The sequence below is a fragment of the Pristis pectinata genome, chromosome 3 (genome assembly GCF_009764475.1).
Source record: "Pristis pectinata isolate sPriPec2 chromosome 3, sPriPec2.1.pri, whole genome shotgun sequence".
Lineage (NCBI taxonomy): Eukaryota > Metazoa > Chordata > Chondrichthyes > Rhinopristiformes > Pristidae > Pristis > Pristis pectinata.
The window spans coordinates 56,023,379-56,050,544 of record NC_067407.1 but is presented as its reverse complement, the minus strand read 5'-3'; the positions used below and the strand labels follow the sequence as shown (position 1 = coordinate 56,050,544).

Here is a 27,166-nt window from a genome sequence, read left to right as displayed (position 1 = left end):
TGGGCCAAAGGGCCTGTTTCCATGCTATACAACTTTCTTCACTGCTACTTCCTTTTGCTTAGGCAAAACACTGAAGAACTCTACAATCCTACCCCAACAAATGTTTTTCTTTTAGGAGTGAAAAAGCTGGTTTGGCTAATAATTCAACTTTGGTAAGAAGTGCATAATTTGAAAATAAATATTTAAATGCATACCTCTACTAAATCATCATAGCTTTAGAACATCTGTATACCTTAATGCGACCCATTTGGGATAGACCTACAGGCATTAATGAGCTGGCCTGCTGCCTGCACCATTCCCTTCATCACACTTACTTCTTAAGGTCCTGCAGGTCCAACTGTACTGGGAGCCTAGTTGTTGAGACCAACCTGCAAAGCAGAGCAGGTTGCAAGCAGTGATTCGGCCTCAAGAGGCAGATACTGAAGTGCTGTGCCAGATTGCCCACGTGGCCTTTTCACAGCTTGCTGCTGTTCAAAAGCTACTGGGTAAGAACAATGGTAATAAGGCAAATGGGGCCAAGTACAAAAAAAAGTTGAGACAAAGAGATATTTCATGGAAATAGACCTTCCAGACCACCAAAATCCACCCTGACTATTAAGCACCCATTTTTACACTAATCCTACACTAAACTTATTTTATTCTCCCATCAACACCCTTCAAATTCTACCACTCACCTACACAATAGGGAAAATTTACAGCAGCCAATTAACCTACCAATCCACAATTTTGGTGGGAGCAAACTGGAGATGCCCATAACTTTAAGGTGTCTAAAATGTTAAAATAAAGCTGGTATGACTTAAGTATGTGAAACGCTTGCAGTAAGGCAGACAAATTAACAGCATAACTAGATGCAAAGGATGTGATATGTTTGCCATTGGGGAAACATGGCTCTAGGGTAACCAAGGCTGGGGCTATATTCAATATTTAGGAAGGACAGGCAAAAAGGAAAAGGTGGTGTGGTGGCATTGATAGTTTAAAAAAACAAATTAAATCAGAACCACAGTGAGAAAGGATATTAGTTTGGAAAATTAGGACGTAGAATCAGGCTGGTTGAAGCTATGAAGTTCCAATGCGCAGAAAACATTGGTGAAGTTTTCTATTGGCCTCCAAACAGGAGTGGTAATGTCAGTTCAGAAATTAGAGGTGCATCTAACACTGATACTACAGTAATCACGTGTGACTTTAATCTACATAAGGACTGGTCAAGCCAAGTTATGAATTGCTGGAGTGTGGGTGGGATTTTTTTTAAGACCAGTACGTTGAAGAGCTTACTAAGGATGGCACTTTCCTAAATTAGGTGTTGCTCAATGATAAGGGACTAGTTAGTGATTTTGTTGTGAGAATATCTTAGGGAAGAGGTGACTATAGTTTCATAGAATTCTTCATCAAGATGAAAAGTGAAGTAGTTCAATCCAAAACTGGGGTCTTAAGTTTAAATTTTATAAAATGAAGATATGAGGACTGAGTTGGTTATGACAAATTGGCACTAAAAGGCTTCACAGTGGCAATGGCGCAGAATAAAGACTTCATTTACGTATAATAAAATTATGACAATATTTTGCTTGTAAAATACATTCAGGCATTTCTAATGCACAGGTGAACAATTGATCCCAAAAATATAAAGAATAATTTTTTTCTAACTCTGCCTTATAATCAAGAAACTAAATAAATATTTAAGTTGAAAATGCCAATTGTAGATAACTCACTTGCAGTGCTTCATCTTTACAGATTCATAAACAGAATTCATAAATAGAGAAACATCACAACAGCAATAGAAATTCTCTCAGCCAAACTTGTTTTGTTTAACTATTCCATTACCTTAAGTTCTAAATTCTATCAATAGTTAATTTTTTGTTTACTTACAGTGCACTTCTCTGGATAAACACCAGCCCGAAGAAATGATGCTTTCCAACCACCTAGCTCCTCCTGAGAGTCACAAGCAAGCTCCAAGAACCGATAATCCTTATAAACATTCCTGATGAAAGAAGCAACAATCCCAAAATATTATCAAGTCTGCATATTGACCTGATTTTGCTGAGATTAAAATTATACAGGCATATCATTGGATTTTGATGGTCACACCAGGTAAAAATGCAACTTTTATTCTATTATGAAAGATGTACAGATTTTACTTCAGCACATCTTTACATGCCCTTTCTTTTGTGCTCATCCAGTTTCCTTTTGAAAGCAGCATACTATCTGCCTCAACTACCTCTTGCAGAAAATTCCACATTCTAATCACTCTGATAAAAAAAAATCACCTTATTCATCTATGTGATTTAAATAACTAACTTGTATTTACAGTTTTGGTTTCTCCCACATGGAAATATTCTCCACTCATCTAACTTGTCCAATCAGTTCATAATTTTAAAGGTCCTTATCCGGACTTCCCAAGTCTCCTCTTTTCTAAATTATAGAGCTGCCAATTTTTTTTTCCAATTGAAACAAACAGGTGATAAATCTTTTTAGAACATAGAACACAGAACAGTACAGCACAGGAATAGGCCTCCTTGCCCACTTTGTGCCAAACTAATTAAACTAGTAATAAATGCCTAACTAAACTAATCCCTTCTGTCTACACAATGTCCATATCCCTCCATTCTCTGCACATTCACGTGCCTAAGAGACTTTTATCATTACTGCCTCCACTGCCACCCTGGTAGCGCATTCCAGGCACTCACCAGTCTCTATGTAAAAAAAACTTACCCCACACATCTCCTTTGAATTTACCTTCTCTCACCTTAAATGCATGCCTTCTAGTATTAGACATTTCGATCCTGGACCCAGGTCTTCTACTTTAAGGCTTTAAGTACAAAACTTGAAATATACAAAACAAAGCTTCTACAATTGTGCTGATTAAAAAGCACAAATCTAGAAATTTAGAAAACAAAATTATATTACCACACTTAAGAATTTGACTTAAGTAATATGATAAAGTCGAAGACTATTCTTATGTGTATTAGGTGTATTATTTTCCCGGATACAAGAAACCAAAAGTAACTATTGTGTCTCATCCAGATTTAAACTTCATCTAAGTTATGTATATGCACAAAGATTTCAAAAATAAATTGTGAGACAAAATTATGAAGGATACATATCAGGGGAATCTGGTACAATCTGTTTAATATACAAGTCATGAGTAGTTTAGTGAAATCTGACTCAGACAAACTCATTCGTAAACAAAGCCAATCTTTAAGGATGATTCATTTCCTATTTGCTGCTGTACTTTACACAAATCAAAGTGGAGAGAACAAACAAACTTATTTATCCATCAATATAACCACGATAGACAAAGAGCAAGGTTGCTATCAAGTTAGCTGCCCCTATCTTTACAGTTCTCTATGAATCTATATTCAAGTAGATTTATCATTGCTGTGATGTGGAGTATTTGCATTTACAAGAATTTTTAGCAGATACATTTCCATACAAAAAACTGCACATTTTCCTGCATGACACAGATGTGCCTATGCAATGTCCAAGTTTAGTGATGTGACCAAGCAGATTTTTTTCCATTTATTCTCACTGTGTAGTACCAGCCAACAAGGTCTATACTTACTAGTAAAACCAAAATACTAGCGAAGCTGGTAATAAAAACCTATGGAGATGCTGCCTGACCAGCTGAGTATTTGTAGTATATTCTGCTTTATTTTCAGCGATTATTGCTCATACCCAATTGTTTTGAGGAAGTAGGCCACCCTGAACAGATGCAGTACATGTAACAAAAGTGCCCCACAGATGCTTTTATATTTCGATGTAGACATTGAAGGAAGGGTGATACATGTCGAAGTCTGGAAAATATTTTTGCTGTCATTACACATTCCTTTGAATTTCAATTCCAGGAGCCTGGCATGTGGCACCTATTTCTCAGCAACCGTCCTACTTTCCATGGTCGATGCTAATAAAACTACCAATCCATCAAACTTAATTTTATATATTTCTTCATAATTTTGCAATCATAAATTAATTTATTATGGTTATGAAATATGGTAACTGGACACACTAATGGGAAAAGTACTGAACTAGAATATTCAAAACATTACAAGTTTAACAAAACATGGGCCACTTTCAGCTTGGAAAGTTGCCTCAACTGGCCAACACTGCCCCCTTGGCATTCTGTTTATACCATTGATATGGAGTACATGTAAATAAATACAATTGTAATGAAACACAAAATGAAAAAGATAATGAAACATAGTTATGATGTCTGAAATTGTAATTGTAACATTTGAATTAACATTTGCAATTTCTGGATAATCTTCGCACATGTATGGTATAAGAATGGCTTTGTCACCTCTTTTTATTGATTTGAGTCCTCACGGAGGACAACAATTTAACTCAGCAGACTACAATACTTGCCCATCACCAAGACTGTCACTTTTTGATATCCTATAAATGCATAACTTTTACCATTTAACAGTAATCTTTTAATTGACAGTCATTGAGATGGTTATAGAGACTTGTCTGTCTGGATGCTGATGAAATCTTTTAATACCACCTTTGTTACTTCTAGACTTAAATATTTCATTGTATTTCTGGGTACCCTGCCATCTCCATTCTTCAAACTTCAGCTCATCCCAAACGCTGCATCTCATTCCTTGTCAATCATATGGTTGCTGGCCAAAACTGACTCCCACTGCAGCAGTGGTTGAGATCGAACATTTCCATTTCTCTTTCACATACCTGCTTGCCCTTGCTTCTTTACACCTACAACCTTCCTCTATTCCTGCTATTCTGGTGTCTTGCATACTCTCAATTTTAATATTCGCAGTGGTAGATGTTCCTCAACTGCCTAGACCCTAAGATTTTGTTTCCTCAGCCACTTCAACCATCAGTACTTCTTTAAAATGCTTCCTGAAAATTACCTCTTTAGCTAAGGTCTTGATCACCTGTTCTAATAACCTCTTTTTTTTGGCTTGTGTCAAATTTTGTCTGATAATGCTCCTGTGAAGTACCGGGGAAGTTTCACCATTTTAACCGTTTTATATAAACACAAGCAGTTGTATTGTGGGTGGGATGAACAACTGCAGATTTCCTAAGTGAACAATTTTTAAAACATTCAGAATTTAATCATTTACGTTAGAGCAAGAAAAATCCATCCTCTAATCTTACAAACACTACAAATATCACACTGCGTTTACAGCAGAGAAATAAACCATTTGCCCCAATAGTTCCATGTCAGTGATTTTCTCAAGTTTAACTGAAATGTATTTTTTTTTACTTTAATAAGTGATTTATTTCTTCAACAACATAACAACTTGCTGCTCCATCCCCACCCAAAAATCTGTTTGGTTAATATCTTAAACTACAAGAAAACTACCATCAAAGTGGATACAAGATCCTTTGTACGAACAAAAATCTCTGCTGTGACTATGGCATCTACGCATTGTCCGCTATTTTATGTGAGCAGGATAGAAATCTGTCAATAATTACACTGTTTGAAGAGGAAATTCAAAGATTGAAACCAGTTGAATTATGTTACGTGCCAAGAATTTTCCTCTTGTTTTTCGAGAAGCCATAATAAAAGTTTGCCTTTGTAAAATCTAATCATGGTTACAAAATATGCAACAGACTCAATGGCATCTAAAAACTGTAACTCCTATATTTTAATAAGTAATCTTGGAAGTTTTCACCTAGCCATAGAATGTTCAGTCAATAAATGAACATTAATCAAGAGTAATCAAGAGTGCAAAAGGTTTTCATTTCCAATGCAAGCTATTTTAATTTAGAACTAATTGCTACATAAACACAAATAAATAGACAGATTTAAGAAAAAAAATCCAGAAATGTCATCCTTAAAAAGATGAATAACTATTGTAATCCTAGATAAATAAATTATCCTCTGTATTTACAAAATTTAAATTAAACAATTCAGAGGACCATCACTGATGGAAAAATTAACCAAATTAAAACCATTTAAGAAATGAAAAACGTTTAAGAATTTACATATTTGGCAAAAGAACAAAGAATTCTTCAGTACCATAAATGCATGCATATTGTTTTCATTAGTTTCAGTGTTAAGATTAAATGCACTGGGATGCAAGTTCTCATCTCTACTTTCAACACAGTCACCAGGACCCCTTTTTGCACAGCAAATTTGAACTCCTGTGACATTGCTCATGGGTAGTCTGGGGTCCAGAGCACAGTTAAGATATTTAACTGTTAAACTTGCCTATGTCTTTGAAGCTACTTCTCAGGTATTCCCCTGTGGGTAACTAGTGTAAATGGGCACATCCTGAAGTCAATTAAACTCTAATTACTATTATATTTTAAAGTTTCTCCATATTGCCAGCTGTTTGGCTCCCTTCCTTGGGCAGAGGCCAGGTTATTGAAAGGTCAGAAAATTCAGTAAGATGTGGATAGTTTACTTTCTCTTAGAACATAGAACAATACAGCACAGGAACAGACACTTCAGTTTAGAACATTTCTGTTACGGATTGTGATTTGTTGGTGTTTTAAACACATGTGGTGCACATTGATGCAAGATATATTTTACTTATTAGCAGATTTCCTAGTTTATTGGCCAAGATGAGTCAGAGTCATTTTAGCTGGGCTGCCTTTAACAAAGGGATTTACAACTCCAGTGAAAGAATTTGGAAATAATTATTTACTTCCGGAGGCAACAAAGAAATTGATTTGGATTCATTCTTAGAAAATAACGATTGTCGCCTTTATTTATTGTAACTCAACAAATAAGCTGCATAGACTAAGAACTGTTTAAAGCCAAGCCATAGTATGAGCCAAGCTATATATTAATCACTTGGTTATGGATGTGCAAAGTAAAATTCCAAAATTGCAGATGATGCAAAACTTGAAAGTGTTGTAGACAGTAAGGAGGATAGAAACAGATTGTAGGAGGATATTGATAGGCTGGTAGGATAGGGTGACATTAGCAAATTAAATTTAACAGAGCAACGTATGATTGATACAATTTGGCAGAAAGAACAAAGAGAGACAATGGGCTGGAATGCACTGATGGCTGGCAAGCAGTTCCAAGGAGCTGGCTGCAGTGAACGTGGCAGTGGATCCTGGAGGTCTGCAATTATGCATGGCAGCCTGGAAGTTGGGATCACGGAAGAGATCAGGTGTGTATGCATCAAATTCTCACTCTGTTCTTTGATTTACCAGTCAGTCCAGGGGATTCTATAAGTTGCTGAACTGAGTGATTGGATATGTTGTATCTGTCCCCTCAGCCAAAGCTGGCACATCTAGCATTGCCTCATCATTTAATTAGGATTGTCAACCATCATTTAAATGTAAATTTAGGTAAGTTTTGCATTTACTTTTCTTTATTTGTTTTTTAATTAATTAATTAATCTCTGATCATCAAACATATTTAGAAATAGTGAAAAGCATTGTGTCATCATAAGCTGTCAGAAGTCCAGCGGGGCAGACCTCAAGCAAGGCCATGGTCCACTGCTTGTGGCTCACTATGCCTTGTAAAAGGGTCACAGTGGTGTTGCTGGCAGGGTATTGGGAGATGTACAGCTTCAAAACGTTGGTATGACTGCAGGATAGCACAGGGGATCACTCCTGGGCAATTGCTCTCACCTCACCAATTCAGCTCTTTGATTCATGTTGTGACCAAGACTGTGATGAGGTCTAGAGCCAGGTGAAACTCAATCTGGAGCACTGGTGAGCAGGTTATTGGTGAGTAAGCACTGTTTGATAACACTATTTATCACTTTGCTGGTGACTGAGAGTAGTCAGATTGGGTAGTAATGAGTCAGGTTGGATTCATCCTCTTTGTATTCAAGACATACCTGGGCAATTTTCCATATTTTGGGTAGATGTCATTGTTGTAACTGCGTTGGAATAGCTTGGCTAAAGGCACAGCTAGTCCTGGGGCAGATGTCTTCAGTATTACCACTGGGATATTGTTTGGTCCCATAACTTTTGCTAAATCCAGTGCTCTCAGTCGTTTCTATATGTCAGGTGGAGTGAATTAAATTTGGCAGAAGACTGGCTTTTGAAATGGTGCGGATCTCAGGAGGAAGCTCCTGATAATGGGCTAAATGGACTCCTTCAGTGCTGTAATGATCCATGATTCTATAATCCTACATTTTTGAATCCTCAGTATTCACAAAACACAAGAGGAAGCATTATAACGAGAAAGCATTAAGAAATTTAATGCCACTGATCTGCTGAGTATTTGCAGCATTATCTGTTTTCATCTCAGATTTCCAGCACTTAGTTTTTTTGCTTTTAAAAAATTAATTGCTCCCTTCTGTGCTGTGTGTTGTTTTCCCTTTCTCTTGCTCATTTTGAAAACATTAAGCAAAACAAACTCACAATTACTGTTATATGTTAAATGCATGGCTTACAAATGAGCATAGGGTTCAACAGATGTGGCTCAACTACATCAGGTTTTTCCCAACTTTGAGCATGGAGTATCACTCCAGTGTTATCCACAGTCCCTTTATACTGATTGCAGTTAAACCTTTCTCTCTTGGCCCCTCCACTTTTAACTTCCCAACAAGTGCAAGAAACACATAAATTCCTTTGTTGCCAAGGCAGAAAGATTTGTTTCATTACTTCCCTCATTCTCCAGCACTTTGCCAAACCCCCACCCTGGTTCCTTTCTCATTCTAGCACAGAATCCCTTTCTCCCTTGACTTTCTCTGCTGATCCCCCATCCACGCGACATATCTTCTACTCTCTATTCCTATTCCCATAAAACGAAACCATCCCTTCCTGGCCTCTATGGTGGCTGATATTAAAAGTAATTTTCTCCTTTCTGGCATGCGTTGCTCATTTCCACAACTGCTGTCACTCCCCCCTGCTGTCCTCACAGACGAGTGCTGCCAAATTCATTCCGGGGCCACTTCCAGCTCCACAACAAATCTCTGTTTCAACCCTTCCCACCAGATTTCCACATTTCCAATAGCACTGAAATGGTCCAAATCAAAAGGCATAAAGGCACTATCTGTCCTTTGACTACACTGCATTAGCTTTCCTGTTCCTCTCACTCTTTGTATCTTTAAGCAATTGACCACACCATCCTCTTCCAGAAGCTTTTTGCTGCTTTTAATCTTTGTGGAACTGCACTAGCGTGGTTCCATATTCACCTATCTGATCATACCCACGTTTTATTTTACAACCAAAGGGTTCTCCTTTTCTCCATGCAAGTCTCCACATATCAAAGGCCCTGAACAGCTTCCATATGAACATGTAAATCTCAATGATCTATCTTTTACCAGTGCTCATGACCTGTCTACTGCTTTTGTGTTGTCGAAATGCTGGTTTAAGTTTCAGATAAACAGTGAGAAAAACAAGCCACTGAGTTAGTCTCCAGAATCGCTCTGGTGGATCCAGATGCTCCACTATAGGAAGTGCCACTTCACAACCCTCTCCGACCTAATCTTAAGAAATCAATGTACTGATGAGAATAAGTACATCTACAATGAATTCATTCTATTAACAACATGTGCACCACTGTGGAGGAAAGAAACCTAGGATATTTTATACTTAGTTACATTAATGAAGATTTCTTGGGGTGTACAAAGCCATCATTACTAATGAGCTTCTTTGGCCCTAAAGTCTAATTTTACATGTGTAGTCTGTTATTCCCTTAAATAAGTATTTTGAAATTCCATGGATTTTAATTAAAATTTGATGAAGGTATTTCAGCTTCAATTTTAATCCCATGTGTATGTTTCAATTTTTATTTTATGTTCTGCAAAATCTTTAAAAAGTTACTAAAAATAATGCTTTTTCCTTCTTGGTTTGCTGTCCATGAGAATTCATCAAAATACTGCATAGCCTGCTTGATGATGTCACCATTACTGGATGCCAGAGATGCCCAAATCTGTTGCCTGAGAGCAAGCAATGTTGGGAGAAATGAGACGAATGTCATAACACATTGTTAGCTTTTTTGCATGCATTTTTCTCGGTTATCGGCCATTGTTTTTGCTTTTAGCATATTTGTAAATAGAACTTCTTATGCTATTAGACTCCAGGAAAAGGGATGTGCATTTAAGATGGAGATGAAGAGGAACTTCCTCTCAGAGAGAATTCTAACTCTTTGGAATTCTCTGCCTCAACAGCGTTGTGAAGGCAGAGTTATTGAATATAGTCAAGGCAGAGACTGATAGATATTTAGAATACAAAGGAGTCAAGGGGTGGGGCGAAAGAGCAGGAGAGTAGTGTTGAGGCCAGGGTTCACCATGAATGGCAGAGTAAGTCTGAGGGACCAATTACCTACTTCTGCTTCGTATGTTCTTATTCATCGTGAGACAGAGGTTGCACTGCTGTGTTGAGCAACCAGTGCATGCAAGAGGATGAAAGTTAAGCACATCCACATAAATAATTTATAAGACTTCTATGCAGAGACAGCATTTGTAAGGTTTTCTTTAAATAAGTTAGAGTCTAAAGTACTAGAATATAACCTATTACAGATAATGGAAAAGGTCTAGTTCCAACCTCATTAAATAAAACATTATTTTCTGGCACTCTTACCTCTGCTCTGTATTAAAAAGTGCAAACACATTTTTGCTGGACATGAAGCTTTTCTCCACATCTCGAATTTTCAGGTTATCTAAAGGCAGCATATACTTTTTCTCATTTTCCTGCCAACAAAAATCAAGAAATAAAATAACCAGCTGATATTGTATTAACTGAGAGGATTTTCGTAAATGCTATCATTTGTAAATATATTTGGTTAAAAGTCAACAGAAACCTATTATCATTACTTGTGGCCAATGTCTATTTACATATCACAGATCTTTTTCCCAGGGTCAAAATGTATAATTAGTATTAGACATTAGATAAAGAAGTGTGAGGTCATTCACCTTGCACATAGAAAGGAGGGAAGAGTACTTTCTAAGTGTTGAAATGGTAAAAACACTGATGTGCAAAAAATGTGGGACATGAAGTCATGGAACAGCTACACAAAGCCCTGGCTTGTCTATGTCTGGAGCACTGCAAACAGTTCTGGACCCACACTTTAGAAAGGATATTTAGCCTTGGAAGAACTGCAGTCTAGATTTACCAGAAAAGGTACTCCAAAGATTAAATTGTGAGGAAGACTGACTCAAATTGGGGATGTGTCCTAATCAAATTTAGAAGCTTAAGGGATGGCTTGCTTGAGGTTTTCAAGATATTTATCAGAACTAATACAGATGATAGTGGCTATTTCCACCGTCTAGAAAGTAGAGGATAAAACTTAAATGTTAATGGCCTTTCGGGAATAAAGTGAAAAAAAAATTCCACTTGCAAAAGGTGGGTTCAAGTTTGGAACTCTTTTTCCACATACAGTTGTTGACACTGGGATTATTAACTTCAAATCTGAGATTGATAGATTTTTGTTAACAAAGGTATTAAGAGGCAAGGGGCAAAGCAAAGTCACAGATAGGTCCGAGTTCACTGAATAACAGCAAGGCAACATCCTTGCATACACACCCTGTGGAAAACCTCCAGTTTCCGAGGTTGGACATGCCCATGCAATTGATTAGTTATCATTGTGATTGGAATTTTACTTATGATGGATGAGAGGTCAACACTTTGAAAGTGTTAAGATGTAAAAGATGAGAGAATATTCTTCGTTTGCAATCATCCGACATGCCACATCATATAACAATCCAAGAGCAGGAAAGAACAATATTAACTGACCAATTTTATTTTCTTTGAGTCTCTAAATTATAAAATATAAAAATGAAAAAGATTCAAATGCGTGTAGTTTAATTCTGTGCTGACAGATTTACAAATCAAAATCACAAACCCTGCAACAGATACATGTACAGATCTTCAAATTCAAGATCTTCACAAAATGTTTTTATGATGCTGTGTAATTATGAAAACATAAAGTTACATGATTATTTACAGCCTTTTCAGTCCTAATTCAGGTATTTGTCATTAAAGTAATATTCAACTGTTTCAAATGCCATTTTAATCTATTAACTTGTCCTTTTATAAAACTGCCACAGATAATTCAGTGCTTCACCATTTTATTTCTTTTACATGTTAAGACATATAAGACTTTATTTTTAATCCTAATGTAACGATTCTTTGTTAAGATGCACTGAACTGTAACATAAACCGTTCTGGTACGGTGGAGGTTGGTAGGTAACTGGGTTTTCATCACTGGTTTTTGAAATGGCCAAAGTTTCCATTGTATCAACATACACATGTACGGATTTCTATTTTATGAATAACAATACAAAGCAGATAAAGTTTGATTTTATCTGAAGCAAAACTAACTCATTAAAATTCCTGTTATCAGGCAATCCCACTTTCTTTACGTTTTCTCATTCTTACATTTGACATTGAAGTACAGCCTTGGGAAACCTGAGCCTGTGAATGCATTGCTCATCAGAAAATGCAGTAGGATGTGTTTTCCCCGAAGATCTTTTGCAAGTAGGTTCTTTACAGATGGGTATGTTTTATCTTCCTACCCAGATGTCCTGAATCACCTTGAGTGGCCAGTCATTACCATAAGTATGCCTTGGAGTGTTACCAGTAGTGTCACTGTGGAGGCATCCATGAATATCTCAGCCACTAAGTGTTAAAGAACATCCAACAACTACATCCTTGTTAATTTAAGCACACTCTGTGGACTTTGGAAGATGTATGAGCAGCCTGCAGTGAGTTCTGATCCTGCCCAGTAAGGTCTCCCAATGTCAGCACAGTATCCCTTCCAATAGCAAAATAAAAGCAATAAACTAGCACAATGTGCTCTGAGTCCAACTGAGACTGTTCCAAGTAGTATGGAAATTTCAGCTCGAATTTATATTGGTATAAGTGGAAAATGCACTGTGGGAATAACAATGTCATTAGGTGTGCATCTGATGCTGAAAAAAAGTCTGGCATGCAAGGTGGTTCATGCACAGAATAACCAGGTCCAATTTCATGAGTATCATGATTTCACCCTGTCCCTCGCTGAAATCAAAGTCGATGAATTCATTTCTTTGAGAATATAAGTGCACTTCTTTAGTTGCTGCATAGTAAAATATCGGGAGTTGTACCCAAGTGGAAATCACTCATGCTGTATTGCCATTTCACACCAGATTTTAGCCTATTTTTACCGTTTCTTGCAGGGCAGGTGAAATCCAATTTTTTGGTCAATACTAATATAGGAAACATGGTAGAAAACTGGAATATTAAGGTATTAATATTAAGGCATTAATGTGACAGTGACCAGATCATGGCCAAGAAATTCAATTGCATTAAATGGCCCCCTTTACTAAGCTCTATTAGCTTCACAGCTGAAGCTGTAATTTCACTCCCCAGCATGATCATGAGCCTAAACAAGGATATGAGGAATAGCCTTTATCCAGGGCAGCAGCTATGTCAGACTGAATTCTTGGTATGAAGTTCCCAGATGCATGGTGCTGACCACAAGGAATATTTTTGGCAGTGGTCACACAATCAAATGAAATTACAATTTCCCCTTTATATTCAACAATATTATAGTCATCCATTGCTCCAGCAGCAATAACCTGGATCACCAGTGATCAGAAAATTATGTGAAACCAAGTACTTATTCATTATGGCTCTAGAAATACATTGGAATTTGTGTAAGCCAGTGATTTACTTTACTTTGCAAAAGTGGTGTACTATATGCAGAGCACAAGTCAGGGTTGTAACAGATCCAAAGACACTGACAAATGCCCTCTACTTATCACTATGCATACAGCTCCAAATACAGGAAAGAATCTTTACTTCATTAAACACTGTACTGCCAGCTTAACTTTCATTGCAGTCCACTGACTAAAAACTTAACTGCATTGGTCAAATCAATACTGTGGCTGCAAGAACAGATCAGAGGCCAAATATCTTGTGGCAAATGACTCAATTTCTGACTGCCCAAAGATTTTTCTATCATCAAGAAGACACAGGTCAGGCGTGCAATGGACGATTCTCCGTTTGCCTGGATGAGTGCAATCTAACAAGCTCGACAATCCAGGACAAAACAACTCACTTGATGACACTTCATCCTAAACACTCATTCCCTCCACTACCAGTACAGTGTGGCTGTAGGGTGCACCTTCTACAAATATACTGCAGTTATGCACCTAGATTACTCCAACCACTAATATTTGTCTCTCACTCAGCATTACTGAAATATAGATTATTTGGTCATTATCTCATTGCTGTTTATGTTGTGTGAAAATTGGCTCCAGTGTTTCCTACCTCGCAACAGTGACAACACTTCAGAAATACTTCACTGGCTTTTAAGTCATTTCGCGATATACTAAAATGGATGCGAAAGGCAGCACTTGAATACAAGCATTTCTTTCTTCCTTTATACATTACCCTTCCTAAATTGTTACCATTTCAAAATTCTGCAGTTTCTTACCTTAACTCCTTACTACCACAGTGCTTCCTTAAGAGGACAGCAGCACTTTAAGGAGCCACTCATTTACCTTTCCAACATCGTGAATTGGCAGAGTATCACACCCATAACCCAGGAATGAGTGAAATAACAAGTCATGGAAGACCGAAAATAGACAATGCTAAGCTTAACTTGTCATAAAAGAGGAGAGAGATGACTAAAGCCTCCAGCAAAGTTCAGAAATGACAACAATGGAGCTAATTCATTCAGCTCCATTATTGCTGCTGAGCTGATGGTAATGACAGTGCTTAGTTTTGTTCTCCACAATGTGTAGGAGTTGACTGTATTAGATCATGAGGGATTCAAAGAAAGCTGCTTTGGAGAAGCATACAAAGTCCCAATTCCCCAAATGGTGAAAGTTCAAATCAATTCTGACTGATCTGATTGTTTTTAATTGAACTATGCTATGGTATAGCTTCTGTTCTTTGCATGTAACTCCCTCTCTCATCAAAGTTTTCACAACATATTGTGCAAGGTGTGAGATCAAAATCCTGACACTGCCATGAAGGCAGAAAAAGGTATGAATAGGAATTTGAACAAAATATTCTACAGATTCAAAACAAAAACAGAAAACACTGTAAGGACTCAGCGGATCTGACAACATCATTGGGTAAAGAAATAAAGTCAATGCCACAATGCATGTATGTTCTGTGAGGAAGATGGCAAAAATCTGTCTCAAGGTTATATCCCCACTTTGTTAGTCAGAGAATGGAAGAGAAAACAAAAGTATTTCACATGCTATAATTATGTTGAAGGGTCATTGACTTGAATCATTGACTGGTTCTCCTTCTGTGGAGGCTGCCTGACCTGCTGAATTCTTGCAGTGTTATTTGTTTTTATTTTGGAAGTCATTCAAATTTTAAGTCTCATACATAATTCCTGCACAAGCGGTCTGTGATAACTGGCAAAAATCTGCCTCAAAGTTACATTCCTACTTCTTCATCTAAAGAACATTGTGATGCAGGAGAGAAAGAGAAAAAAATTATATTTCAAAACTTCTGCACTTTCATAGTAGTTAAATAATACAATCCTTTAAAACATGTTGTAGAGATACAGATTTCTGTATATGCATAGAAGCTATTTGCACATTTTAACTTGATTTCCAATGGAAATCGCTGTCCATCAGTAAATTCAATCAGGTGCTTCTGGGTGTGATTCACCTTTACTGCATCTTACCCTTATCCTAACTCATTTGTGTATGCTCTCAGCACTTGCAAGGCTCTTCTCCAACTGCAGGCAAAAACTGGAGCTATAATGCATAACCCACGATCGTTACTTTCGTTCACAGTAAAATACACCAAACCCTGCCACATTAATCAGATGTGAATTAAAGAGTGCCCACTGAAACATCAATGTGTGTGAACTGCACCTGCCTGCCTGAGTTTTTAATGCACTGTATATCTTACAGCGTTGTTGGGTCTTATAGTAGTTACTGCAGCTAGGCACAGCAGAACTATATGCATTAATTGCACAGTGATGAGCCTGTGCCATATAGTGACTCGGGACCACTTGAGGCGCAGGACTTGATCTGCGTGAGATGAGGTGGTGGTGGAAGGGGGGAGGATGGGGTCCATGTGACCATCCATGCCCCATCTTTTCTCTCATCTCCATTACAGTTATCACTGCAGCTGCTCTAGCTGCCATGAAGACTCTCCCCAAAGTCTCTGCCTCAATTCCCATGGACCTCAGTAGCAAAGAAGCAGCAGCTGTAATCCCTGCAGTCATCAGAAACCACGCAGATTGCAATTTAACACAGCATTCAGGATAAAAACTGTCCAGTGGCCTGAAATGATATTTACCAAACCTCTGCATTTTTTGGAAGTCCTCCAACTGGGCATTAGGACTAAACCCCTTTTAGTGTACCAAATAAGGATGCAATCCATTTTCTAGGCAAAAGACAACGCTATTTATTTGGACAAATTGCATGAACTCAAGTGCAATGATCATAAAGAGGGGCCACACAGAGAGGTTCAGACAAGTGGAAAACAGTTTGGGCAACCAAATTACCATGGCATATGCCATAGGATGTTATGCTTTAGAAACTAACTCAAACAAAGTGTACATGCTTAGATTTAGGTAAGAAATTGTTATTTCATACAGAAACAATCTGACTTTTTGCAATTTGTTGATTGATTATATGGTGTTTTTTCTTGGAGGAGATGTTTGGGCTCTAATGTCTAGTCAGATAATCTCCAAAAAATTCAGAAATTGGGAAGCTATCATTCAGATGGTTTTCACCCTGTATATATTCAGTGCTGCATGGTTCGCACTGAATGCGGAGATCACACCTGCCGCACCTTTATTGGTAGGGTCTGTGAGAAGTGAGCTTTCACCATTTACAAAGGAGGATGATCTGCTCTAACTAAGTCACTTACTGAACACACAGAGCTTTGTAATTTTGTTTCATTAAACTTGGTATAGGTAAGTAAACAATCCTGCTCTCAGTATTCTAGTACATCAATAACATTTTTAAAGAGCCTATGCACCTCCAATTTCAATTAACTTCTGGCTGAAGTGTTTGCAGGCCAGGATTAAAGGGTCTTAAGAAACTTTGCAGCTGAAGAAGGTACAGTTCCAGAAGATAATGCCTTGACAGTGCTTTAATGATTTGTGAGCCCATGAAGTGCTCGTCCCTGACCCAACACAGAAATCAAATTCCACTATCACCTCACCAACCCCATCATCGCAATGGTTGATTGCCACACTGCTTCTGTTAAGAATCACCTCTGCTCTGCTACCAAGCTGCTTTTACCCCTGGCAATCAGACTGTCAAACTGGCTAGCAAATCCAATAAAACTTTACTTGGCACTGAATTCATCAGAACCAGTCTGAAATCTGTGTTTCAGGGTTTTGCAACTGGTTCCCCAACACCACTGTCACACAATTATTTTCAGGTCAACTGAGCTTGAAACTGGAAATCTGGCATATGTTGGCTCCACTGGAAACCTCAAAGAAGCAGGGTAGATGCTGGAAACAATTAGCATGTCCGCAGCCTCCATGCAGACACAGTTGGCATTTCAGATAAATGACCTCTCATCAGGGAAATGTCAGGTTGACTGTCAAAGATACTACACTTTCATGTAGACGTCTATACAAGGAAATGTCTTCTTAATCTTTGCTGGCAAAGGAAGTCTCCTCCAGCAGGTAAACTGAGCCATGAGAGTCAAATTAATACATTTTCTTTATTTGAATGGGGGATGAGGCCATTGCTGTAAAGGCCAGTGTTAATGCTCATTTACAAGAATGATCCCAGGAATTAAAGGGTTAATGTACAAGGAGCATTTAATGCCTCTGGAGTTTAGAAGGATGAGGTGGGGGGAATCTCACTGAAACCTACCGAATATTGAAAGGCCTGGATAGAGTGGAAATGGAGAGGATGTTTCCAGTAGTGGGAGAGTCGAGGACCAGAGGGCACAGCCTCAAATTAGAAGGATGTCCCTTTAGAACAGAGATGAAGAGGAATTTCCTTAGCCAGAGGGTGGTGAATCTGTGGAATTCATTGCCACAGATGGCTCTGGAGGCCAAGTCATTGGGTATATTTAAAGCTGGGGCTGATAGGTTCTTGATTAGTAAGGGTGTCAAAGGTTACAGGGAGAAGGCAGGAGAATAGGGTTGAGAGGGAAAAATAAATCAGCCATGATTGAATGGTGGATCAGACTCGAAGGGCCGAATGGCCTAATTCTGCTCCTATGTCTTATTGATAACACCTTTGATGAGATGGTAAGGCACCTCCTGAATCACTGTAAAGGGAGTTCCAGGATTTTATTCCAGTCACAAAGGAATACAGACATATTTCCAAGTTAGAATGGGGTGCAAAGAATGTTTCTCAGTATGAACATACTTGCAGTAAAGCTAGGAAATCTAATTATTTATGCTTAATCATTATTGACATAAAGTTGTTTAATCCACTGTGCCAACATGTGTTGACCAATTGGATGTCTTTCCAGAATTTCACCTTCAAGAATCCATCATGGTGAACACACGTAACTTGTTCACACTTTTATAGCCTGCAAGCTGTGCTTTGGCAGGTGAACAATCCTATTGATAGATCCTTGGTGGCTGAACAAGGTCAGAAGATGCTTGCAGCCCTGTATTAAAGGGAACAAACTCCCAAAACAGTAGGGGAGTACAATTTCTTTTTTGTAACTAGTGACGAACAGAAATCAGTGGAACCAAATTCCAGACCAGATAAACCATGGGCATGCAATACTCTAGGACCTATTTAGTACAACTGACTAAGAGTAAAATTATAATGCGTGGAGTATTGACATAATAGGAAAACAGTGAGAGCTAGATGCAAACATAAACTTATATTTTAGTTAAATATGGAATGAGTAAATCAATGGGAAACAGTTTTTTTTCCATAGTTCTTTTCTGTCTAATTACATTGAGGGCAATAAACTTGACTTTGAGGCCACACCCAAACTGTTTTCTTTCAAATGCATCACAAGATGTAATTGGAATCAGGCATTTTAAGTTCATTCTTTCATAACCTTTAACAAAAATCCAAAATGTGGCACTCTTTTATTAAGCCACATGCTTCAGCTAACCTTGGTTTGAATATTTTGCAAGAGATACTGAGCAAACTAGCAACGTGGGCTTCAAAGGTTTGCCTTGGCACAGCCAATATGAATTTTTTTTTACAAGCAAAACATTTGCAAAAATAAAAAAGATGCAGAAGTGCATAATTCCAAGTTGGCAGGCCTGCTTTTGAAGATGCGGATCATAGAAATTTCTCTGCAACATGAGAAAAAAATTGTGCATAATTACACAGAAGGAATATGCCTTTGGATGTTCACTTATGGTTAAACAATTTAGATTTTGACATCAGCATCTGAATTATATTGCATTAAAAATGCACTGTTTTCCAATAAAGCCTTGTATTGAAAGTAAATAAATTGCCTTGTTTCTGTACCACTTAGATGACATTGATTAGCTTGTGGTGCCATCAATGGAATTTACTAGGGTACTTATGATGTAATGATGACTGACAGCTGCAATGCGCTGTACCATTAGAAAATTAGAAGCACCTGTTTGTAAAGTAAGATGGGAAATTTCAGAAGCATAGCTTTTCCTCAATTTGACAGAGAGCAATGATTGGAAGGATCTGAATGTTATGCAATGTTCATATATTGCATTCAGTTTACATCAGGAGGATCTTAACTGAATCCAATAGCTTATAGCTTACACATGTGAGATGTTTCAACTTTGCTATATGACAGAGAATTCTGTAACACAGAAAAAGGCTACTCAGCCCAGTTGGTCTATGCCTATCTTAACATTTCACACTAGCCTCCTCCTATTTTAATTAATCTTGCTATAAACTTTATTAAATTCTCAAATACATACTCACCTACATTTCCAAATAAGGCATCTATTATATTCGCCTCAACTACTCCTTCTGGCAACATGTTCCACATTTTAACCACTCTGGGTAATGCTTCAGGATTCAGGAGTGATTGAATTACCTCAGAATTGCAATCATTTCTATAACTAAATCGTTAACTTTCTTTATCATTTAGAAGACCTCTTTTGGGTCATATTGTCCTGTTTCTGGAGAACATGGCCCATTTTGTGTTTTCTCCCATATTTTCTCCATTTAGTGGTGTGTACTTCAATTTTGCCAGAGTACCCTCCAATTTCCTCCATTTAGGGTGCCATCCCCAAATTCACCCTTTAATGTGGCCCTTCTCTTTTCACTGCAGTCACTGCATTTCTGGTTTCTCTGGAGCCCTGGCCTATTTTCTATTTATTGGTGCTTTCCCCCATCCCCATTAATTATGCCCTCCCCAAACACACCACTGACTGGTGCCCTCGCAATTCCTCCACTTCTTTCAAATGCAGAGTACTGTGGGCATTGAAAATCCGAAATAAAACCAGAAAATGCCAGTAAAAGTACATCACACAGCACTTGTGGTGAAAGAAATAGAGTTAATGTTTCTGATTGAGGACCATTCATCAAGAAGGTCTGATCAAAGGTCATCAACGTGAAATATTAACTCTGATTCTGTTTCCACAGTTCCTCCCTTTCTTTAATTGGTTTCATTAACTACCTCTTTTGATATGCAATCACTACTGCTTCCAGAATATTTCTTTTGCTCTTTTCCTGCTCCACTTTTCTCTGGTTCTGTATTGACTCAAGAGCTGCTCATTTGTAATACCTTCCAGTTTTGATGAAAGGTCATCAAAACAAAATTAGGATGGGGAATTATAATTTCAAAAACAAGAAGTTTGGTTCAGGTGAGATCCAAAAGTATTTCAAATCTTACCTTGCTCACAATTCCTCTTTTAAAAAGGAAAAGAGTCTTGGATTTCTATTGTTTTTAAATAGTCTCAGATATCCCACAGTGCTTGACACCCACTGGGTACTTTTTGAAGTACAACTACTGCTGCAGTGTGCATTCCTACAAACTGCAATGTGAAGTTGATGTTTGAGTGACGTTAGTAGCGGGATACATACAGACATGGGCCTCTATGCATCCCTTTGCTAACACTGCTGAAACTTCAATGCTGTTTTTCAAATTACAGCCATGCAAGCTTTTCTGTGCACTTGAGAAAATAGATTTGGCTTTGGTTTGATGTCTCATCTAACGGACTGAACTTGGATGGTGCTGGAGTGTTAACACTCGATTTTATTTGTAGGGCTTGAATCCCAAATTTTCTGATTCAGGTGACAGTGGTACAATGCACGAACACTGGAGGAAGTCAGCAGGTCAGGCAGCAACTATGGAGGGAAATGGACAGTCAATGTTGTGGGTTGAGACCCTGCATCTGGACAGGTGAAGGGTCTCAACCTGGAATGTTGACTGTCCATTTCCCTCCATAGATGTTGCCTGACCTGCTGACTTCCTCCAGCATTTCATGTATTGCTCCAGATGCCAGCATCTGCAGTCTCTTGTGTTTCCAGTGGTGTCTGCCAACATAGACTTCAGGGAATCCAGCGCTGTCAAGGTGATTAGGAGTGTTTATCCCTATCCCCTCCAAACTAACCTGCTTCACTCTTCTTGATGAATGGAACACCACCATCAGAAGCCAGCAACCACATCCACGACTTCCATCTCTTCTCTTACTTTTTCAATCCCTGTATTCATCATTCATCCTCAAGATACTGCACCATGCTGAATCCACATCATCAGCTATCCACCCTCTATACTGAATGCAAGCACTCACTTCACAATTTCCCGATTATACTTGATTAATGCATATGACCTGAACTGAAAAATTACTCACACAGATGCATTGTAAATTATCCCTTCAAAAGACATTATGATACAAATTCAATACTAAAATTGGATTACAGACTTGTAAATTCCTCAGGTTTTTTTTTTGTTTATCCAGAAGGTCAGGCACAAGCATATATTGTTCCTTCTTTCAGATAAAAATCTAATATTAAATTTGTTAATGATATCAATCTAATGACCGGCACACACTTCCCTAATATGAAACAATGCCATATGGCACTCTTCTTACAATTTTCTTGGACGTGGTGAAGTAAATAACAAATTCCGTTTTCCTTCCTTCCTCTAAACCCAAAGCAATTCTGTTACTGAATGGTGGGAATGGAAGTTCCATACTCTGATCAGAACAAATAAGCTTCATCTACATTCTCAAAAGCAGCTACAATTTACAGCCAATAGGCATCTTTATCTGTTATAACTCCCCCAAGATCTCAATCACCAACAGGCCTATTTCTCATCAACTCCTCATTTCCTTTATCACATACTTCCCTGCCTTCCCCCCAAACACACGAGTATCATAAAATCCTGGAAAGAAAACTCTCACCCAGAGAGAGCCCACACAAACTCACTCATTTAGTTCAACCTGGGGGACTCCCCCTCTCTGTCTCTTGAGTCTGATGATTATAATGCAATGAGAGCCTCCATTTGTTGCTCTGACACTATCTTGTCCCCTTCAAAAAATGACCCCAGCCTCAAGGATTCATCCTTCACCTACCTACCCTCTTTCACCGGCTCATAACTAATAATAATTTCCTCTTCAACGTACAGGCCACTTCTACTCCTGTACCCCTCTCTCCCAAAACTCCAAACAAATCAGTTTCTCATCCTGCTCATAAAACTGAAATCATCCTGGCCAAAATCACAAATGTCATTCAGAGTGTCTGTCATTGCAGGTAACTCATCCTGTCCCTGCACAATCACCTTCAAACATCTTAAGTCCAAATGAAAGCTGAGCAGGATGGAAATACTGTACTTATCCCACCATACTGACCCTGTCCAGCAACCTGCTTGTACTGAATAAGGCCACACGAACCCTTAAAATTCCACGATATACTTTTTGAATTTCATGAACAGGACTGTTTACTTCTACCTCTGGATCACCACCCAACATACCACTACAATTCACCTCCAAATCCCTACTTCCTCTGGACCGGAGTTCTCCATTCTCTCATCCTTCTGATCTTCTATCCATAAACGCCAACTCATGCAAAATTTAGGTGCGTTGTTCTGTTCTGCACAAGGTCCTACTTGCACATCCTCCCCAAACTAAAAAGTCTCTACTGGTTTTCTGTCCTGCAACCATTAAGTTAAAATCCCTCCACACACCTACCTTTGCAGCACTCTCCAGCCTTGCACTCCTTCTGAATTTAACTTCGTGACCATTTAGCCTTTAGTTCATCCCATTATTCATAGAACAGTCAGCACTCATGGAACCTTCCACAAAGCCCTCCACCTTCTCTCTTCATCTTTAAAACAGATACCTATGATCTCTCCCTTCCTATGTGCAGTTAAGTACCACTCTTAGAACTCAGCATTATTTTTACTTTAAGAAGCACATAGATGTAGTTTTCATTGATTACGTTGCTATGTTAATTAAACTTCCTTCACTATATATGAGCTTTAATACCTAGATAGATTTGATGGTATGACATTACATATTACAGTATATAATTAGAGGTTAGTTTCACAAAGGAGTCGGCCATGTGGCTCCTAAGTTCTGCAAAACTCACGGAAGTCTGGTCAATCCCCCTTCTCCATTCCTTTCCCAATCTCTTCTGAATTTATTATACTCCATGCATTCACCCAATTCCTTTTTTAAATCTATACCCATCATACTATTGGCCAAGTCTTAATCACTCTGTGATAACAAAGTTTTTCCCTGATTCTTTACCAATCACCTTTGTGTCCTCCAATTGTTGGCTTCCTAGTCATTGAAAGAAGTCTCTCTTTATTTTAACATGATAACGTTCTGCTTCAGGAGAATAAAAGACTTACTTTGAGCTTTTGCAAGATTTTAGGATTTGATACGTCAACATGAAGAAAATAATTCCTAAGCTTTCTTTATTAAATATAATCAATTTATTTTACCATATTTTGATACTTTTATGTTTACTCTAATCAAGTCAGATTCAAGATTAAATTGAATTTGATATAATTCTTTTTGACAGTAGTTCAAGTTTACTCCAGAAGAAAGTCAAGAGCTAACTTTGAAAATTAAATGGCTGTTGAATGGGTCAACACTATTCAATCTCAACAAGTGTTTCAAATGTTAAAGCTGTTTATAATTTCAGCTACTAAACAATGGGTTAAGAATCTATCAGCAAAAAAAGTGCTTTAAAAATAACCTGGTGTGTTAGTAGCAGCTATGAAATTCTAAAATGGATCTTGGGCAATCAACCAATATAAACAAAACACAGACTAGCATGTTAAATTGAATGATTGCTCTTGGTATTTTGCTATGGTGAAATATCTCCAACTTCCAGTCAAATCTACCTACATCCTAAAAGTAAAGAAGCATCTGATTAAGAACAAGGTCAGCTATATTTATAGGATGCAACCAGTTTATTATATATTACTTACATTATTTTTGCATCTAAATTGTTGCTATTTAGTGACAATGCACTTTCAATGATTAAAAAAGTATGCTTATTTAAGAGGCAATCCTGGAGTTTCCAAAATGCTACACTGACTTGCTATTATAGTACCCAAAAAGATCAGTAATTTTCAAGCACAAATTATTCATAGTGCAAGCCTTGTGTGCTGAAAACTGTACTGAATTCAGTCCTTGGCCACAAATCTAGTCATGCCTTACTCAAATTTTTGCCATTGAGAGTTTCCATTAATTGTCTGTTTTCTGGCTTTCAAACGGGATGTTAAAATTGAGGGTTTGTTTTGTCAGAAGACATCAATAGTCCCACTTAAAAATTAAAAATAAAAAAGTTTAAATCCTTGTTTTAATTTTTGAGAAACTGACTTTTGTTTTTAATGTCAATACAACTGGTAAATAGTTTGAGTATATTCTTTTAAGTTATTTAGATATGCTAATTTATGAACTGTGTTAATAAAGCTGTACCAAGCTGACACTTAAATATTTTTAATGCCAAAGAAGTTACATTTGAAAATGTTACCCAATTATACTGCTTCATGGCAGATTTTAAGTTCAGCAATGTCTATATTCATTTGAGAAAATTTTTTTTAAATGGTTACTTTTGAAAACTAATGCAAACTTCAATACAATTTCCACCCAGATTGCTGATTACACCCAAAATGGAAATCCCATTCCATAGTAACTATATAAGACAAATCAATTTTCATATATCCTTATCAACGCTGAGCGTCCCAGAGCATCAGTGTTAACATAATGAATGGATATCAGCCAAGGATCAGTACACAGACAGATACATTTCAAGCAAGCTAAGAACAAAGTTAAGAAGCTGTGTAGTATTCTTTTCCAATTAAGAAATGACTCCACTGAGTAATGGCATGAGATACTGAATTACGCAGATCATAAAGGTTTTAAGGTTCAATCAATGGCTGTACTGTCTTAGCCAACATTTCATTTTCATTAAACTTATGCATGCTACCTTGACAAATTTCTCCTGATTTGTCCTAATATTACAGAAAGTTGGCATAAATAGCAGAAAAAAATCAACGCATGCTATTGGTACAATAACTGATTTTAGTAGAAACTTTTAAAGAAATGGTAAAATGATACATCTTAGATTACAGTATGTATATACAACAATCCTTTCCTATGGCAAAATGGGGCACAAACAACATCCTTTTTGATTTCTGGAAGCTAACTTGAAACTTTCCTTTTATGTTGGCTGCAAAGATGCCTCAAGATTTTAGTGTGGGACTATAAATTTCTAGCATAGCACATAAACTTAGCACTAACGAACAAAATCATGCTTTGTGTCAATACATTACAGGTATCAATCTCAGATTGGTAGGTATTCACAGGAATGCAAAATTGGCAGATGTGACAATGAGCTGTCAAAACCTACTTGTACAAATAGGGTATTGTAACTGAAATAATCAAGGGAGTTACAGGGATGGTAAGTCAAGGAAATGGAAGAATTATACTGACACATCAGAAAATATTCTTCCTAGATTTGAGGCTGATCTACATTATAGAGAAGGTGCTATGTTGTTTTCATTTGTCTGTGTAATACTTGGCCTGTTAATGTTTGATACAAACATGAGTGACTAGAAATTCATCCTATTTCATTTCGGGGACCTATAGACAAATCCATCCCAGGTTTTGATGGAATGAATTTCAGAGGCAGAGTGGAACTGAGCTAGTTAACAATAAGATACATTAAATACAAGGGAAGAATTTGCAGGTGAGGCAGCTAAAGTTTGAAAATGACATCTTTTACTTTTGACAACAGTATAAATAATTTTCCTGCATAAGTTGATATTCTTACGTCTGTTGGCCAGCAATAAGCACTTCTTTCACTTTAAGCACTCAATATTGAATTCAAATGTAATCCAATTACATTCAATTGTATGTAATACAAATACAAACACATGCAAAGACACTTGTGTTTGCATCAAGCATTAACTAAGACTCAAGAAAACGTGGTTAGAAAGCAGATTAGTGGGTTATTTCAAATTGTTTATTGTTGATCGGAGCTTGCTGTGTGCAAATTGGCTGCCAATTTCTATATCACCACAATAAGTACACCTGAAATGTACTTCACTGGCTGTAAATGTTTTGGGACATCCTGAAAAGGTGAAATATCTTGTAGAAAATGCAAGTCTTTGTTTTCTTTGTACCTACACCAAGGTGCACCTTCACTAAATCCAGAATAAAAGAAACCAAAAGTACTGCTCTCTTTGAAGTGAATCAAATTATAGTGGGATTAGATTGCTCCATATTAAAACTATGCCCATTGAACTTAAATCAGCAAGGTGGTAAATTCAGCAATAGAAATGAACAAGCATGCACTGTACTCTAACATAGTACAACAGTTTCTTGTACCCAATATATCTTAATTATATTTCTAAATGGCAAATCAGAACCATATTAAGCTTGCTCTTTTGTGACGAAATGTTAAACATTCAACAATTTGCATGTGCAAATGTGTAAATGTATTAAATTCAAGACCAAAGCTCACTGAGAATGTGTAATGTGCGACTTCATTTCATTTCAACATCTGTTCTATGCAACTAATTTCTAGTTCTACACACTGGAGCTAACGACTAGCTGAAAGCGCTTCACTGTTGAAGAAAATTTCAAACTGAACAAATTCACATATATTGGTTGCAAGATATGGTTCTATGTATACATTAGGTTTTGATTTAAAGCAGTGTTTTCACTCTCTCTTCACATAGTGTATTTTGTTACTGAAGCATATCATTAAAAATCCAGTGCTGACTTTGGCAGACAGAACCCATAGTGCAAGAATGTCTTACTTGAAGCAGCTGGGAAATATACACAGGCTTACTCCACAACTTTATATTCACCCTAGTCTAAACAGTGTTCAACTGCATTGTAACGTTAAGATGCTTCAAAGTCATGCTATCTAAATAAATTTAACACAGCCTATTATCATGCTTTTGTACTTGGTGCATTTATGCATACAAATTATAC

At 37.5% G+C, this 27,166-nt stretch overlaps 1 protein-coding gene across 1 annotated transcript in view; it reads right to left on the bottom strand.

The window, feature by feature from the left end:
- The window catches only part of LOC127567864 (dynamin-3-like), a 162,294-nt gene that overhangs the window by 27,784 nt on the left and 107,344 nt on the right, over positions 1-27,166 (bottom strand). Inside the window, exons 16-17 of the mRNA XM_052011015.1 lie at positions 10,456-10,565; positions 1,864-1,975 (exon numbers count right to left, since the gene is read on the bottom strand). Of these exons, the coding sequence (XP_051866975.1) occupies positions 1,864-1,975; positions 10,456-10,565 (222 nt within the window). The remainder of the gene's footprint in view (positions 1-1,863; positions 1,976-10,455; positions 10,566-27,166) is intronic.